This window comes from Crinia signifera, chromosome 1 (genome assembly GCF_055691185.1).
Source record: "Crinia signifera chromosome 1, ASM5569118v1, whole genome shotgun sequence".
In the NCBI taxonomy this organism is placed as follows: Eukaryota; Metazoa; Chordata; class Amphibia; order Anura; family Myobatrachidae; genus Crinia; species Crinia signifera.
In genome coordinates this window covers 440,417,416-440,433,557 of record NC_139217.1, presented here as the reverse complement: position 1 = coordinate 440,433,557, position 16,142 = coordinate 440,417,416, and the positions used below count along the sequence as shown (strand labels likewise).

The 16,142-nt window shown below is 43.3% G+C and overlaps 1 protein-coding gene across 2 annotated transcripts; it reads right to left on the bottom strand.

Moving 5' to 3' along the window:
• Positions 1-1,121: 1,121 nt before the first annotated feature.
• Positions 1,122-15,857, bottom strand: MCIDAS (multiciliate differentiation and DNA synthesis associated cell cycle protein). 2 transcript variants are annotated; one of them, XM_083153674.1, is made up of 7 exons: positions 15,682-15,857; positions 15,512-15,590; positions 15,314-15,399; positions 11,021-11,093; positions 7,096-7,298; positions 4,389-4,499; positions 1,122-3,721 (listed from the first exon to the last, which is right to left on the bottom strand). In XM_083153674.1, exons 1-7 carry the CDS (start codon positions 15,787-15,789, stop codon positions 3,254-3,256), a joined length of 1,128 nt encoding a protein of 375 aa, XP_083009800.1. In that variant the 5' UTR covers positions 15,790-15,857; the 3' UTR covers positions 1,122-3,253. The 2 variants fall into 2 exon arrangements, with proteins under 2 accessions (XP_083009800.1, XP_083009809.1); XM_083153683.1 differs by lacking the exons at positions 15,314-15,399; positions 15,512-15,590; positions 15,682-15,857 and adding an exon at positions 11,175-11,359.
• Between the last annotated feature and the right edge of the window lie 285 nt (positions 15,858-16,142).

Genomic DNA, 16,142 nt, shown 5'->3' with positions numbered 1-16,142 from the left:
TTACCCCACAGTCCAAGCCACATTAAACTGTTTAACATTGAACCTCATAGATTGTGTACTTATAACACCCACTGAGATTCCGTACAGTTCTGTTGTGTATGAATCATAGGGTTAAGAGTTATTATTGCCGACAATGTCTAGGTCGGCCCAAACAGTAGACATGCACAAGGCCAACATGGGAAAAGGGTTGACTAATGAAAACTTGGCCATGAGTTTTTTTTTGTTTGTACAGTATCAATTTGTGTATCAAATTAGTGTATCTCTTCGCTCACCATGCTACCGAAATCCACGTGAATGGTAAAGTATAAAAATGTACAAAAAATTCACAAAAACTCATGTCAACTTTTCCACGTGTCGACCATTTTGTCATGTCGAACTTTTGTCTTTGTTGACCTTGCGTTTGTCAACTATATTCTGTCGACATATTGACTGTCGATCTAACCATCTGGATCCGGTTCCGTTTGACTTTAACCATATTTAGGCCCTTATTCTGGTTGGTGCGGCCGGAGCCGCACACGGTGCTCCGGCCGCACAAACCAATCCCCGCCCACGAGACGGATCGCCACGGCCGTCCGTACACGGACGGCTGGCGATCCGCATAAAAATGGTGGGGCGTACGCCTCCACCATGGTGGGAGCTGCCCCCTGCATTCGATGGTCGTCGACCATCGAAGGCAGGTCCGCACGCCCCAGCAGCTCCCGCAAGCTGAGACCACACGGACAATCGTCCGTGTGATAGCTTGTATGGGGGCTGAGAGCTGACATCCGGCGACGTCAGCTTTCCGCCCCCATCAGTGGCGTCATACCCTGATTAGCATGCATACGCCCCGCGTTTGCATGGGAACGCCCATGAAACGCGGGGCGTATACATAGGGAAATGAGGGTATGAAGCCCCTCACGCCCCTATACGCCCCCTTTGCGGCGGACGAAATACGTCTGCGGCGAATGGGGCTGCACATGCGCAGATTGACCTCTGCGCATGTGCAGACTAAAAACATCGGCGGTACGGCCGCACGCGGGCCGTACCGTCCGATTCAGAATAAGGGCCTTAGAAAGGATCAGAAGAAAGTCAAACAAACAATAATGTGTATAAATAATTTTACTTAGAAAACATTTGCACAAAAATAGACTATAATGCGGTGTTAAACCATAATTCATTAGAATGTCAAGGACATGTAAAACATACATTGGCCACTTTAAGTTACATATATATATTTACACTACAATGAAAATGAAATATTTACAATATATACAAATAAGTCGACCTGCAATCCTGTCCCGACAGTGACGTTGTAGCAGCGTGTTAGGTTTATTCCACTGATTACATGGGTATGTATATAAATAGTTTTTGGAACTGGGGTCAGTGCAATGAGTGGGTACTTTAGATCCCTGTAATAGTACAAACAGCCTGTGATTTACAGGCAGTGGATATTCCAACTCTCATCCTGCTCTGCACATATAATGATACTGCTGGTTGTGAGTTTAAAATACAGATGATCATTGTCCATTGTATTAAACAATGGAGGGTAGGGGGTCCAAGAAGGTGAGAAGGTTCAAATTAGCAAGGCCAGGGTTGTTTGGAGACCCAGATCTGTCAGGAAGGCACAGCAACACCCCCAAGATGTGGCTACACTGGTACTGTCAATGGGATGTGGTCAGTGCTAACAGTACCGGAGCCCAACAGATTTCCCAGCAGCCCTGGTTGAGGCAGCCATTTTGTGGACTTAAGAAACATTCATGGACATGCCCCCTTGTACCTCGTGCTTCAGTGAAGTAGGGATGACCATCGGTGGGTGGCCCATCAATGGTACCATTGATAGGTAACCTCGATGGTGTGAAATCATCTGCAAGAGAACCATCGATGGTTTCACCCAACAATGGTCACATTTTCTTTACTATTCAGCAGGCTGTGGACCAGTGAGTGCCAGAGGTGGAGCTTCATAGGGGTGTTGGAAGTTTGGAAGTAGTGCTAAGCTCCATGTCCCAGCAATTTGTAAATTTTATATATATATATATAAGGGGAGGGGGTTGAGCGGCACTCGGCAGGACTTGTACATTTAAATGTGTATATATATATATATAAAACTGTCCCACTTTTTGCAGGAACGTCCTTTTTTTGGGGGGACGTTCCCACATCCCGCCCGGGGCCGGCAGTGTCCCTTGGTGGGGGGGCAGTTAGGAGTTCCCCTGTATCTGTGAATAGACTCATCTATTCCTGCAGACTGACGGGCTGGGGACATAGCCAGCAGCTCCCAGAGCCGCAAGCCATGCCCCCACAGTGGTGAAAACGGGCTGTAATCTCACGGCATTAGGCCATGCCTACTTGTCGTGAGGCCACGCCCCCAAAATTGCAGGCGAAGCGTCCCTCTTCCCTCCCATTCAATGTTGGAAGGTATGTATATATATTTATATATATTAGTTGCCTGTGCATAATTGATGGTGAGAAACTATATGGTTTTCCCACCACAGACGGAAAATGTATTCAACATCGGTCATAGACCATCAATGATTTTGAGACGTCGATGGCCTTCCCTACATTGAAGTCACTAATTGCTAGTAAATAACAAGCTGCCTCTTACCTCTGAGGTGTTGCCATTTACTAGTGAACTGATATGCTGTATTTTAATGCACAATAATGTAGCCACTGCTATGTCCAGGAATGAGAGCATCTTAAAGTATTGAGAAATGCATTCAATTTAATACTGGTGCAGATGGGCCTATTTTATATGTATTCCATCTTGGCAGGTTCACTACAAATACAATAAGGCTTACACAGTGCAATGCCGTAGGCCAGGCATGTCCAAACTATGGCCCTCCAGCTGTTGTGAAACTACAAGTCCCATCATGCCTTGCCACAGTATTACTATTAGTGAATACTAAAACTATGGCCAGGCATGCTGGCATGTGTAGTTTCACAACAGCTGGAGGGCCATAGTTTGACAATTACTGCTGTAGGCCAACAATTGTTAACGCACACTTAAATGTTTACGAAAAAATCCATTTCAGTGACAGATTTTCTTCATGTTACCTCAGAAAATATAAAAACTAGAGCGAGAAACGTGTCCAGGGGCTTGCACAGCAAACCTGTTTTTTTTCAGAAGCAGCAGAACCTTGGATACAGAGTTAACAGCAGAATATCTGCAAGTCCAGGTGACATAAGTCCATTACTGGCATTGCTCGCCCTCTGGTGGTAGTTCTGGTACCCAGCAGCATTACGAGATTCTGGAAGTGTAGTTAGCTGATTGCGTTTGTACTCAGTTAGGGACCCATCTAAACTTGTATCCGCCTCCATTGGTCCTAATGGTAAATGCATTTCCCTGGGGGAAAGCGAGTGTCCGGATTGTGCAGTGGTCCTTGATAGAGGTCTTGAATGAGATATCTTCTTCTAAGTCAGTGTCAACCAAATTCACAGAGGTTTGCACTGTGGAGGTCTGCAGGCCATGAAACGCGCCACACATTTTGATAGTGGTGGTCACCTCTTCTTGGCAGTCCATGCCGTCCTCAGAATACAGTCTAGGACGTTTAGCTCCGCTGTAGCTCCCACCCATCTGGGTAATACTGCACTTCTTTGAAATCTCCTGTAAAATCTCATCCATCTGATTACAGCTCTGGTCACTGCTGGGGGGGTAAAAGTCCTCTAAGCTTCTTTTTACTGGTGGCCTGGTGGGTAATCCATCGGGAGAAATCGCTTCGTTACCTCTGGACTGACGACTCATCAGCTTCTGCAGAACAGACAGCAGTGTTAACTTTAGCTCAAGAAACGATATACCGTACTTATCAGTGACACAATTAGACAGATGGGGACACTATCTGCAGCACCGTACAGGACAAATATAAATCGATTCTGCATTTATACAAATGCAAAAAAATTTGAAAGAAAAATGTGGACTGCTAGCTACTCTGGGGCAGGCACTGATGAGAATGAAGTAAAACAATCTCTGTACAGTGCAATGTAAATTTGTAGCACAATATAAATAATAATAATAATAATAATAATGTATTTATTTATTATTTATTTACAGTTTCTTATATAGCGCAGCAGATTCCGTTGAGCTTTACAATAATAGACAGTGATAAAACAAACTGGGTAACAACAGACAGACTTAGAGGTAGGAGGGCCCTGCTGCAAGCTTACAATCTATAGGGATATAGTAGAGAAACACAAGGACAGGCATCAGTAATAGCATAGCAGTCCCACCAAGTTCCAGCTCCAGAAGGGAAGCTAAAGAATACATAAGTGCCTCATAGGGTTATGTATTTATTTAATGAATTATATCTTTAAATAAATAAAATAATCTAAAATTGAATGTAATTTCGTTAGAGTTCTGGCGCCCTCTGTGGACAGAATAGGAAATTACAGTCTGTGGATTTTGCCAAATTAGTACATACATCTAGTACGGTCGCCAAGTGCTGAGCTTGGTCAGCGAGCTCTTTAAGCTGATCATTCTTCTCCTTGAGGGTCTGAATCTCCTCCTGCTTTGCACTCAGTGTCACATGCAGCTGCAATGGGGAAATAAATGTCATTATTATGTAGATAATGAAGAGGCTGCAGCAGGTTTTAAGGATACTGATGATATATCGCTATTTATCGCTTATAGATTGCATGTGTGTATCAGTGATTGCAGTTACACTGTATAGCACTGACATTGCATTGGGCATCAGTGATTGCAGTACGGACATATTGCATTAGGCATCACTGATTGCAGTTACACTGTATAGCACTGACATATTGCATTGGGCATCACTGATTGCAGTTACACTGTATAGCACTGACATACTGCATTGGGCATCACTGATTGCAGTTACACTGTATAGCACTGACATATAGCATTGGGCATCACTGATTGCAGTTACACTGTATAGCACTGACATATAGCATTGGGCATCACTGATTACAGTTACACTGTATATCACTGACATACTGCATTGGACATCACTGATTGCAGTTACACTGTATAGCACTGACATATAGCATTGGGCATCACTGATTGCAGTTACACTGTATAGCACTGACATACTGCATTGGGCATCACTGATTGCAGTTACACTGTATAGCAGTGACATATAGCATTGGGCATCACTGATTACAGTTACACTGTATAGAACTGACATACTGCATTGGGCATCAGTGATTACAGTTACACTGTATAGCACTGACATACTGCATTGGGCATCACTGATTGCAGTTACACTGTATAGCACTGACATATAGCATTGGGCATCATTGATTGCAGTTACACTGTATAGCACTGACATACTGCATTGGGCATCACTGATTGCAGTTACACTGTATAGCAATGACATACTGCATTGGGCATCACTGATTGCAGTTATACTGTATAGCACTGACATACTGCATTGGGCATCATTGATTGCAGTTACACTGTATAGCACTGACATATAGCATTGGGCATCATTGATTACAGTTACACTGTATAGCACTGACATACTGCATTGGGCATCACTGATTACAGTTACACTGTATAGCACTGACATATAGCATTGGGCATCACTGATTGCAGTTACACTGTATAGCACTGGCATATTGCATTGGGCATCAGTGATTGCAGTTACACTGTATAGCACTGACATATTGCATTGGGCAACACTGATTGCAGTTACACTGTATAGCACTGGCATTGAATTGGGCATCATTGATTGCAGTTACACTGTATAGCACTGACATATAGCATTGGGCATCATTGATTACAGTTACACTGTATAGCACTGACATATAGCATTGGGCATCATTGATTACAGTTACACTGTATAGCACTGACATACTGCATTGGGCATCACTGATTACAGTTACACTGTATAGCACTGACATATAGCATTGGGCATCACTGATTGCAGTTACACTGTATAGCACTGGCATATTGCATTGGGCATCAGTGATTGCAGTTACACTGTATAGCACTGGCATATTGCATTGGGCATCACTGATTGCAGTTACACTGTATAGCACTGGCATTGAATTGGGCATCAGTGATTGCAGTTACACTGTATAGCACTGACACACTGCATTGTGCATCACTGATTGCAGTTACACTGTATAGAACTGACATATAGCATTGGGCATCATTGATTGCAGTTACACTGTATAGCACTGACATACTGCATTGGGCATCACTGATTGCAGTTACACTGTATAGCACTGACATACTGCATTGGGCATCACTGATTGCAGTTATACTGTATAGCACTGACATACTGCATTGGGCATCATTGATTGCAGTTACACTGTATAGCACTGACATACTGCATTGGGCATCAGTGATTACAGTTATACTGTATAGCACTGACATATAGCATTGGGCATCATTGATTGCAGTTACACTGTATAGCACTGACATATAGCATTGGGCATCATTGATTACAGTTACACTGTATAGCACTGACATATAGCATTGGGCATCATTGATTACAGTTACACTGTATAGCACTGACATACTGCATTGGGCATCACTGATTACAGTTACACTGTGTAGCACTGACATATAGCATTGGGCATCACTGATTGCAGTTACACTGTATAGCACTGGCATATTGCATTGGGCATCAGTGATTGCAGTTACACTGTATAGCACTGGCATATTGCATTGGGCATCACTGATTGCAGTTACACTGTATAGCACTGGCATTGAATTGGGCATCAGTGATTGCAGTTACACTGTATAGAACTGACACACTGCATTGTGCATCACTGATTGCAGTTACACTGTATAGCACTGACACACTGCATTGTGCATCACTGATTGCAGTTACACTGTATAGCACTGACATACTGCATTGGGCAACACTGATTGCAGTTACACTGTATAGCACTGACATACTGCATTGGGCAACACTGATTGCAGTTACACTGTATAGCACTGACATACTGCATTGGGCATCATTGATTGCAGATACACTGTGTAGCACTGACATAGCATTGGGCATCATTGATTGCAGATACACTGTATAGCACTGACATATAGCATTGTGCATCACTGATTGCAGTTACACTGTATAGCACTGACATATAGCATTGTGCATCACTTATTGCAGTGATACTGTATAGCGCTGACATAGGCTTGCGCGCATCATCTCATACCTGGTTGTTCTGCACCAGAGCATCTCCCAGGGCTTTCTGGTTGTGATCGGCCACGTCCCTCCAGTACTGCTCCGTGTGGATGGGCTGCACAGTGAGGATCTGGCCAGGGTGCATTGCAGGGGGCAAGCATTGCTCGTACACATCGCAGGGGGGCAGGTGGAAGTCTGTATCGCCCAAGCCGCTCTGCATGTGAGTGGACTGGTCTGGGGAGAGATTGGTATTCTCATTGGTAAGGAGATCCAGACTCAACATATAACCCATCTATAGATGACCAGGAAAGGTCATTAGACCGGACCACCAAGTCTTCTATAGAAGTACTGCTACTGTATATAATATACATGTTCCCCGTGCACCAAGTCTTCTATAGAAGTACTGCTACTGTATATAATATACACGTTCCCCGTGCACCAAGTCTTCTATAGAAGTATTACTACTGTATATAATATACATGTTCCCCGTGCACCAAGTCTTCTATAGAAGTACTGCTACTGTATATAATATACATGTTCCCCGTGCACCAAGTCTTCTATAGAAGTATTACTACTGTATATAATATACATGTTCCCCATGCACCAAGTCTTCTATAGAAGTACTGCTACTGTATATAATATACATGTTCCCCATGCACCAAGTCTTCTATAGAAGTACTGCTACTGTATATAATATACATGTTCCCCGTGCACCAAGTCTTCTATAGAAGTACTGCTACTGTATATAATATACACGTTCCCCGTGCACCAAGTCTTCTATAGAAGTATTACTACTGTATATAATATACATGTTCCCCGTGCACCAAGTCTTCTATAGAAGTACTGCTACTGTATATAATATACATGTTCCCCGTGCACCAAGTCTTCTATAGAAGTACTGCTACTGTATATAATATACACGTTCCCCGTGCACCAAGTCTTCTATAGAAGTATTACTACTGTATATAATATACATGTTCCCCGTGCACCAAGTCTTCTATAGAAGTACTGCTACTGTATATAATATACATGTTCCCCGTGCACCAAGTCTTCTATAGAAGTATTACTACTGTATATAATATACATGTTCCCCATGCACCAAGTCTTCTATAGAAGTACTGCTACTGTATATAATATACATGTTCCCCGTGCACCAAGTCTTCTATAGAAGTACTGCTACTGTATATAATATACATGTTCCCCGTGCACCAAGTCTTCTATAGAAGTATTACTACTGTATATAATATACATGTTCCCCATGCACCAAGTCTTCTATAGAAGTACTGCTGCTGTATATCATATACATGTTCCCCGTGCACCAAGTCTTCTATAGAAGTACTGCTACTGTATATAATATACATGTTCCCCGTGCACCAAGTCTTCTATAGAAGTACTGCTGCTGTATATCATATACATGTTCCCCGTGCACCAAGTCTTCTATAGAAGTACTGCTGCTGTATATCATATACATGTTCCCCATGCACCAAGTCTTCTATAGAAGTACTGCTACTGTATATAATATACATGTTCCCCGTGCACCAAGTCTTCTATAGAAGTACTGCTACTGTATATAATATACATGTTCCCCGTGCACGAAGTCTTCTATAGAAGTACTACTGCTGTATATCATATACATGTTCCCCGTGCACCAAGTCTTCTATAGAAGTACTGCTACTGTATATAATATACATGTTCCCCGTGCACCAAGTCTTCTATAGAAGTACTGCTGCTGTATATAATATACATGTTCCCCGTGCACCAAGTCTTCTATAGAAGTACTGCTACTGTATATAATATACATGTTCCCCGTGCACCAAGTCTTCTATAGAAGTACTGCTACTGTATATAATATACATGTTCCCCGTGCACGAAGTCTTCTATAGAAGTACTACTGCTGTATATCATATTCATGTTCCCCATGCACCATGTCTTCTATAAAAGTATTAATACTGTATATCATATACATGTTCCCCATGCACCAAGTCTTCTATAGAAGTACTACTGTTGTATATAATATACATGTTCCCCGTGCACCAAGTCTTCTATAGAAGTACTGCTGCTGTATATCATATACATGTTCCCCGTGCACCAAGTCTTCTATAGAAGTACTGCTGCTGTATATCATATACATGTTCCCCATGCACCAAGTCTTCTATAGAAGTACTGCTACTGTATATAATATACATGTTCCCCGTGCACCAAGTCTTCTATAGAAGTACTACTGCTGTATATCATATTCATGTTCCCCATGCACCAAGTCTTCTATAAAAGTATTAATACTGTATATCATATACATGTTCCCCATGCACCAAGTCTTCTATAGAAGTACTACTGTTGTATATAATATACTTATTTCCAATGCACCTAGTCTTCTATAGAAGTACCACTGCTGTATATAATATACATGTTCCCCCTGCAGTACCACTGCTGTATATAATATACATGTTCCCCATGAAGTCACCGCTGCTGAATATAATATACATGTTCCCCAAGAAGTACCACTGCTGTAAATAATATACATGTTCTCCATGATATACTACTGCTGTATATAATATACATGTTCTCCATGAAGTCACCGCTGCTGAATATAATATACATGTTCCCCCTGCAGTACCACTGCTGTATATAATATACATGTTCCCCTTGCAGTACCACTGCTATATATAATATACATGTGCCCCATGAAGTACCACTGCTGTATATAACATACATGTTCCCCATGAAGTCACCGCTGCTGTATATAATATACATGTTCCCCATCAAGTACCAATGCTGTATATAATATACATGTTCCCCATGAAGTCACCACTGCTGTATATAATATACATGTTCCCCATGAAGTACCACTGCTGTATATAATATACATGTTCTCCATGAAGTGTCACTGCTGTATATAACATACATGTTTCCCATGAAGTACCACTGCTGTATATAATATACATGTTCCCCATGAAGTACCACTGCTATATATAATATACATGTTCCCCCTGCAGTACCACTGCTGTATATAATATACATGTTCCCCATGAAGTACCACTGCTATATATAATATACATGTTCCCCCTGCAGTACCACTGCTGTATATAATATACATGTTCCCTATGAAGTACCACTGCTGTATATAATATACATGTTCCCCATGAAGTACCACTGCTATATATAATATACATGTTCCCCCTGCAGTACCACTGCTGTATATAATATACATGTTCCCTATGAAGTACCACTGCTGTATATAATATACATGTTCCCCATGAAGTACCACTGCTATATATAATATACATGTTCCCCCTGCAGTACCACTGCTGTATATAATATACATGTTCCCCATGAAGTACCACTGCTATATATAATATACATGTGCCCCCTGCAGTACCACTGCTGTATATAATATACATGTTCCCCATGAAGTACCACTGCTATATATAATATACATGTGCCCCATCAAGTCACCGCTGCTGTATATAACATACATGTTCCCCATCAAGTACCAATGCTGTATATGATATACATGTTCCCCATCAAGTACCACTACTGTATATAACATACATGTTCCCCATCAAGTACCAATGCTCAAATGCTGTAAATAATATACATGTGCCCCATGAAGTCACCACTACTGTATATAATATACATGTTCCCCATGAAGTCACCGCTGCTGTATATAATATACATGTTCCCCATTATATACCACTACTGTATATAATATACATGTTCCCCATGAAGTCACAGCTACTGTATATAATATACATGTTCCCCATGAAGTCACTGCTGCTCACAGTGCCCAGTAACATACATTGTACAATGAGCCAAGCTGGATGTAACTACAGGTAGGCATCACTGCAGATCTGCAGCTGAGGAACTACAAGGATCAGCATACCCAGACAATAGGATCTGAAATCACATCCTGCAACTTGTAGTTCCACCACAGCTTGCAGGACATAGGTAAAACTTACCGGCAATAAAGCTGTCCACAGCATCCCTGAATTCCTGCAGATCAAAGTCAGGAGCACTTTGCAGGCAATGTCCCTGAAATACACAGACACAGGTGTCAGCAGTGCACAGATCCAGGTGTAGGGGTGCAGGAGGAGACCCTGGCAGGTCACATACCTGGTACTCATATCCATATGCTGGGAAATTAAAGGGACAGGTCTGCACTGCCATCTCTAACAATGGGACTGTATTCCAGAGGCTGGTGATGTAGTGATCTGCGTGTGTGCAGAGTAACAGGTACCACTGGCAGGGCTGCAGCAGGTGTACAGCAGGTGTATCAGGTGTCCTCACAGTCTGGAGAACCTGTACTGAATCCGTCACTGTGCTGTTCCTATACACTCTATGCTGCCTCCTGATTGGTCGAAATTTAACCAATCTCTGCCCTTCACTATGGGAACATTCCTCAAAGCCCTTCAAGTGACAGATTAACCCAGGCTGTTTGCTCCAATGTGCAGAGCTCACCCCGGGGCACTGGACACACAGACTGCCTGGGGGAGCCGGGCATCCATCCACACAATGGGAGGTGTGGGAGCCTCCCAGTAATTGCATTGATCACCTACAGTGATTACACTACATTGCACTACACATAGTGATCAGATCACGTGTCTGATCACTGCATAATGATCACAGAACACCAGTGGCGGATTCAGGGGGGGGGCACCCGGGCACGTGCCCCCCCTGTCATTTATTTTGTAGCTGAGGACCAGGGCTTTCCAATGAGCCCAGCCCCGTGTCTCTAGCCTCCCGGGAACCGGAGATATCGCCTGGCAAACCTGTAACGTTTTTTCCCCATAGGATAATATGGGACCCGTCAATTCCGACCCCCACCCGGTTCCGATGGCTGCCAGTTCTCGCCCTGGCATCACAGAAGCTTGTGGTTGATATCATTCAATTCCAAATCGCTGGGCCTTCAATATGATACCAGGCTGGTCCAAATCGATCAATCGATTCCAGAGATATTGCGTGTAAACCAATTTTTTTTATTTTTGAAATGTAATTTCATGGCTGTTCATGATTTTGAAGGCAGATTACTCTGGAACCAAACGTTCCAGTTTCACTGGACCAAAATCATTCAAAGCCCACTCAAAAGTTCTTCAATATAATACTTGTCTCATGTAAATGGGTCAGTTGGTTCCGAAGATATAGCCGGTTAAATGAGATAACTGGTTAAAGGGGGGAGGGGTGGTTTTCTCTCCCCCTCACACCAGAAAATGCAGGGACTAGGCTGGTGTAAAAGGGGCCAACCTGGGAATGCATTTTCTGGTGTGAAAGGGGTATTATTTCAAATAGCCGGGACCTGCAGTGCTCTGAATACAGCCAGGCTCTGCCACTGTCAGTGGCTATCACTTTTGCCTGGCGGCGGCTGTCCCCCATTTACCACAAGCATGTACTGTATTCCCCCTTGGCAATGAGCATGTAATCCCACATGGCAGCGAGCATGGAACCTCTGGCAATGAGCATGGAACCCTTGGCAATGAGCATGTAGAGAAGCAGCACTTCTCTGCTCTTATGTAGCATAATTTTTAATAGGCATTATGGTGTTTGGCATAACACATAATGGACATAATGGCGTGTAACTTAACGTGTAATGGACATTATGGTGTAAATGTTTAATGCGCACCTTTGGTGGACAATGTCCCTGTTTATGAAGTGTATTGTGAATTTTGGCTTCATCTGTGTGGCATTATGTGAATTCTGGCTCAATCCATGTGGCATTATGTGAATTATGTTTCAATCCTTGTGGCATTATGTGAATTTTGGCTCAATCCATGTGGCATTATGAGAATTTTGGCTCAATCCGTGTGGCATTATGTGAATTTTTTCCCAATCCGTGTAGCATTATGTAAATTTTGGCTCAATCCGTGTGGCATTATGTGAATTCTGGCTCAACCCATGTGGCATTATGTGAATTTTGGCTCAATCCGTATGGCATTTTATGCATTTGGCTCAATCCGTGTGGCATTATGTGAATTTTGACACAATCCATTTGGCATTATGTGAATTTTGGCTCAATCCGTGTGTGTTATTATGTAAATTTTGGCTCAATCCATGTGGCATTATGTGAATTTTGACACAATCCATGTGGCATTATTTGAATTTTGGCTCAATCCATGTGGCATTATGTCAATTTTGGCTCATTCCATTTGGCATCATGTGTAAGGGGCAAGTATAATGGGGTCTAGTATTTTGTTGTGTAGAAGTTGTATATGGTGTTGACACGCCCCCTGTTGACTGGCCACACACCCTTTTCTGGAGCGCGCCTTTGGCACGCGCACAACTACTTCCTTCACTTTTGTCGCCATGGTGGGCCTGTGTACTTTAAATGCCAGGGCCTAGTTTTAATTCCATTCCCACCCTCTCCTGCCGCTCTCTTAGCATGTACACTGGCACCACTAATACCGCCCCTCCCCCACCCAAACCCTTTTTTATCATGGTGCCCCCCCTGTCATTTTATCCTGGATCCGCCCCTGCAGAACACCACAGCACTCATTGTCCTGCATGCAATATTTCTCTATGTAATCACATATTGCATGCTGAGACTTATAGTTCCACAGCTTGGGCTTTAGGGACTCAAACTTCAATTACAATGCCAGTTTTATAATGAATGTACATTGTCCATCCAATATGGATCTCTATACAGCACACAGCAGGTTCTTGTCCCTGAGAGGGTGGGGGACAGTCATTAGTACCTGCTATATTACTGTGTGGTTATAGCTTGGCACAGAGCCTGGCACAGAAAGCCCAGTATCTTGTACAGTTGGCAGGAATACTGTAACACATAACTGAAATCTGACCATAATCCTTTTTCAAACACACTGGCAGTGCCAGCCATGAAGCAATAGCATTGTGGTGCCAAGGGCTATATATAGAAAAGGATGTGTGTGACTTGTAGATGGGTGTAACTAGAGGGCACTGAAATTGGGAGAGAACAGCAAATAATGGGCCAGGGTGGCACAGAGATAACTGTAACCAATCCCAGGCTCTGTACCAGGGCCAATGCAAGTTAATGTACAATGTTACAGATGTACATGTGCTCTTGTAAGAACAGTTGCTATTATCTGTTGCCATAGGATTGCCTACCTATATACTGTATATCTTATGCTCCAGTGTTATCTAGCTGGGAAAGGGTTAATAAAGGACTATGATCTGGCCCTATGGCTTGTCACATACTGGCTGGCAGGAGTGGTAGTGACTAGTGGGGGAGCCCAGCAGGTTGCAGGGGCTGGTATAGGAGGGGGCACTGATACCTGCACCAGGGAATAACGAATATTTCAGTTTCTGTAGTAACATCAGATCGTTTCCACAACACAATGACACAGCCAGCCCTGCATGCACCTGCTATATACACTCATCTACAGTATATACATGTCCTCATAGTGCTGGCAGGGCTGGGTACCTACCCAGGAGGGCAATGTACATATAGCCATCCACTGACTGCACGCTAATATGCTGAACAATCACATAGGACGTGGTGGCAGCAGCTCTCTCCATCCCATTCTATAAGTACATGTGTCAGCCAGTAAAGAATCAGACAGGTAGACTTTCGGAAACAGCTTTATAGTTATTTGTTTGTTTTAAATATAACTATTGTTCTGCGTTTGTTCTTCTGGATATTTCGAGGCTCGCTCAAAGCAGCGTTGGCACTCAAAGGGTTAATCTGTGATATCTTGAAAGAAATACTTGTCTCTATAAGGACATACGATTTTCATCGTAACGAATAACATAATTCCTAATTAAAGATGTGGGATTGCCAAGGTTTATATCTGTATGCAGGATTCATGGGGAAAATATATTACAGATGGGCAGAATTAACACCTAATTACATAACTGTCATACTAGACACCTGTACAAAGGAACCACAGACACCAGGAATATCTGCTCTGTAAATATTCCTTAATGGTAAATATATACTATGGTGACGTGTATCAAATATTGGAGAGAGATAAAGTGGATATAAAGTGGCAAGCAATCAGCTCATGTCATTTCTCAAACATACTCTGTAACATGGCATTTAGAAGCTGATTGGTTTGTACTTAAACTCTCTCTCCTTTATCTCTCTCCCTACTTCAGAGCAAAGTGGGTGAACTGGGTCACTCTTTTAGACCTGGACTCTGGTTTATTTGAATGCAGTTAGAAGGGATTGATGAGAATGAGTAGGGACACATCAGGTGTTTATTGTCCCTTAAATGAACATTCTTATTGAGCAGTGTCACTTAGCCCATATACTTTGAAGTGCACCCTTGAAGTGCATTTACCTGTTGCGTGAGAGTGCCCCTAGCGGCGTCCAGCTGTATGACAGAGTTGCAATCAGCCAGATCCTGCCAATCAATTGTGGACAAAGCTGCAGGGCAAACGGGAAAATAATAAGTCACACAACAGCAGCATTACCTGACGACACAATTCCAGGGCCACAGCTCCAGGGCCACAATATGTAGACAGATGCAAAGATTTACCTGCATCAACTGCACCTGGAGATGGGTCCACATATATAGTGACTGGGCCAGAGGGCTCTGCAAATGTCCCCTTTGCTGCCTGTGTGTAGACAATTGCACAATGCATAACACAGCCTCATATATACTGCATGTCCCCTCCAATGCTATGGGATGAAGCATTAGGATCCTACCTTTTTCTCTGCCTTGTCCTGCTTCTTATTAGCCTGCAGCTTGCTGGGTATACCACCAGCTATCCTATTTGGGCACAGCCTGTCAAAGGCTTTCCTCCTGTTCTGCATGCTGGCAGCTGTGGCAGTGATCGGGGTGATGTCTGTATGAGGCTTGGGGCTGTGTAATATGCAGAGTGCCATGCTTATACACTTATAGATATATAACTGCCGGCCAGGGGCACACAGACCCAATCACAGGCACGGCAGCCGCACCTGTCGCCAAGCAGCAGCGTCCCTAGCAGCCAGCAGTGGCTGTACACACGCAGCAGCAGCAGCGCTCAGACACACAGGAGACTGCAGCGAGCGCGCCACTGCCCGGGCTGCAGCGCTGATCAGAGCGAGCAGTGAGAGTGGGGAGTGGAGGTAACGGCCCAGGAGGACAATGGCAGTAAGGGAGGGCTAATTAGAGGTGACAAGGATTA

What these genes read in the sequence shown, in the direction of transcription:
- MCIDAS (XM_083153674.1), bottom strand. Translation starts at nt 15,789, where the DNA reads ATGCAGAACAGGAGGAAAGCCTTTGACAGGCTGTGCCCAAATAGGATA. An exon ending in AGGACAAGGCAGAGAAAAAG is followed by an intron (nt 15,591 to 15,681) that starts GTAGGATCCTAA and finishes GTCTACACACAG; the next exon opens with GCAGCAAAGGGGACATTTGC. An exon ending in ACTTGGCGACCGTACTAGAT is followed by an intron (nt 3,722 to 4,388) that starts GTATGTACTAAT and finishes TCTGTTCTGCAG; the next exon opens with AAGCTGATGAGTCGTCAGTC.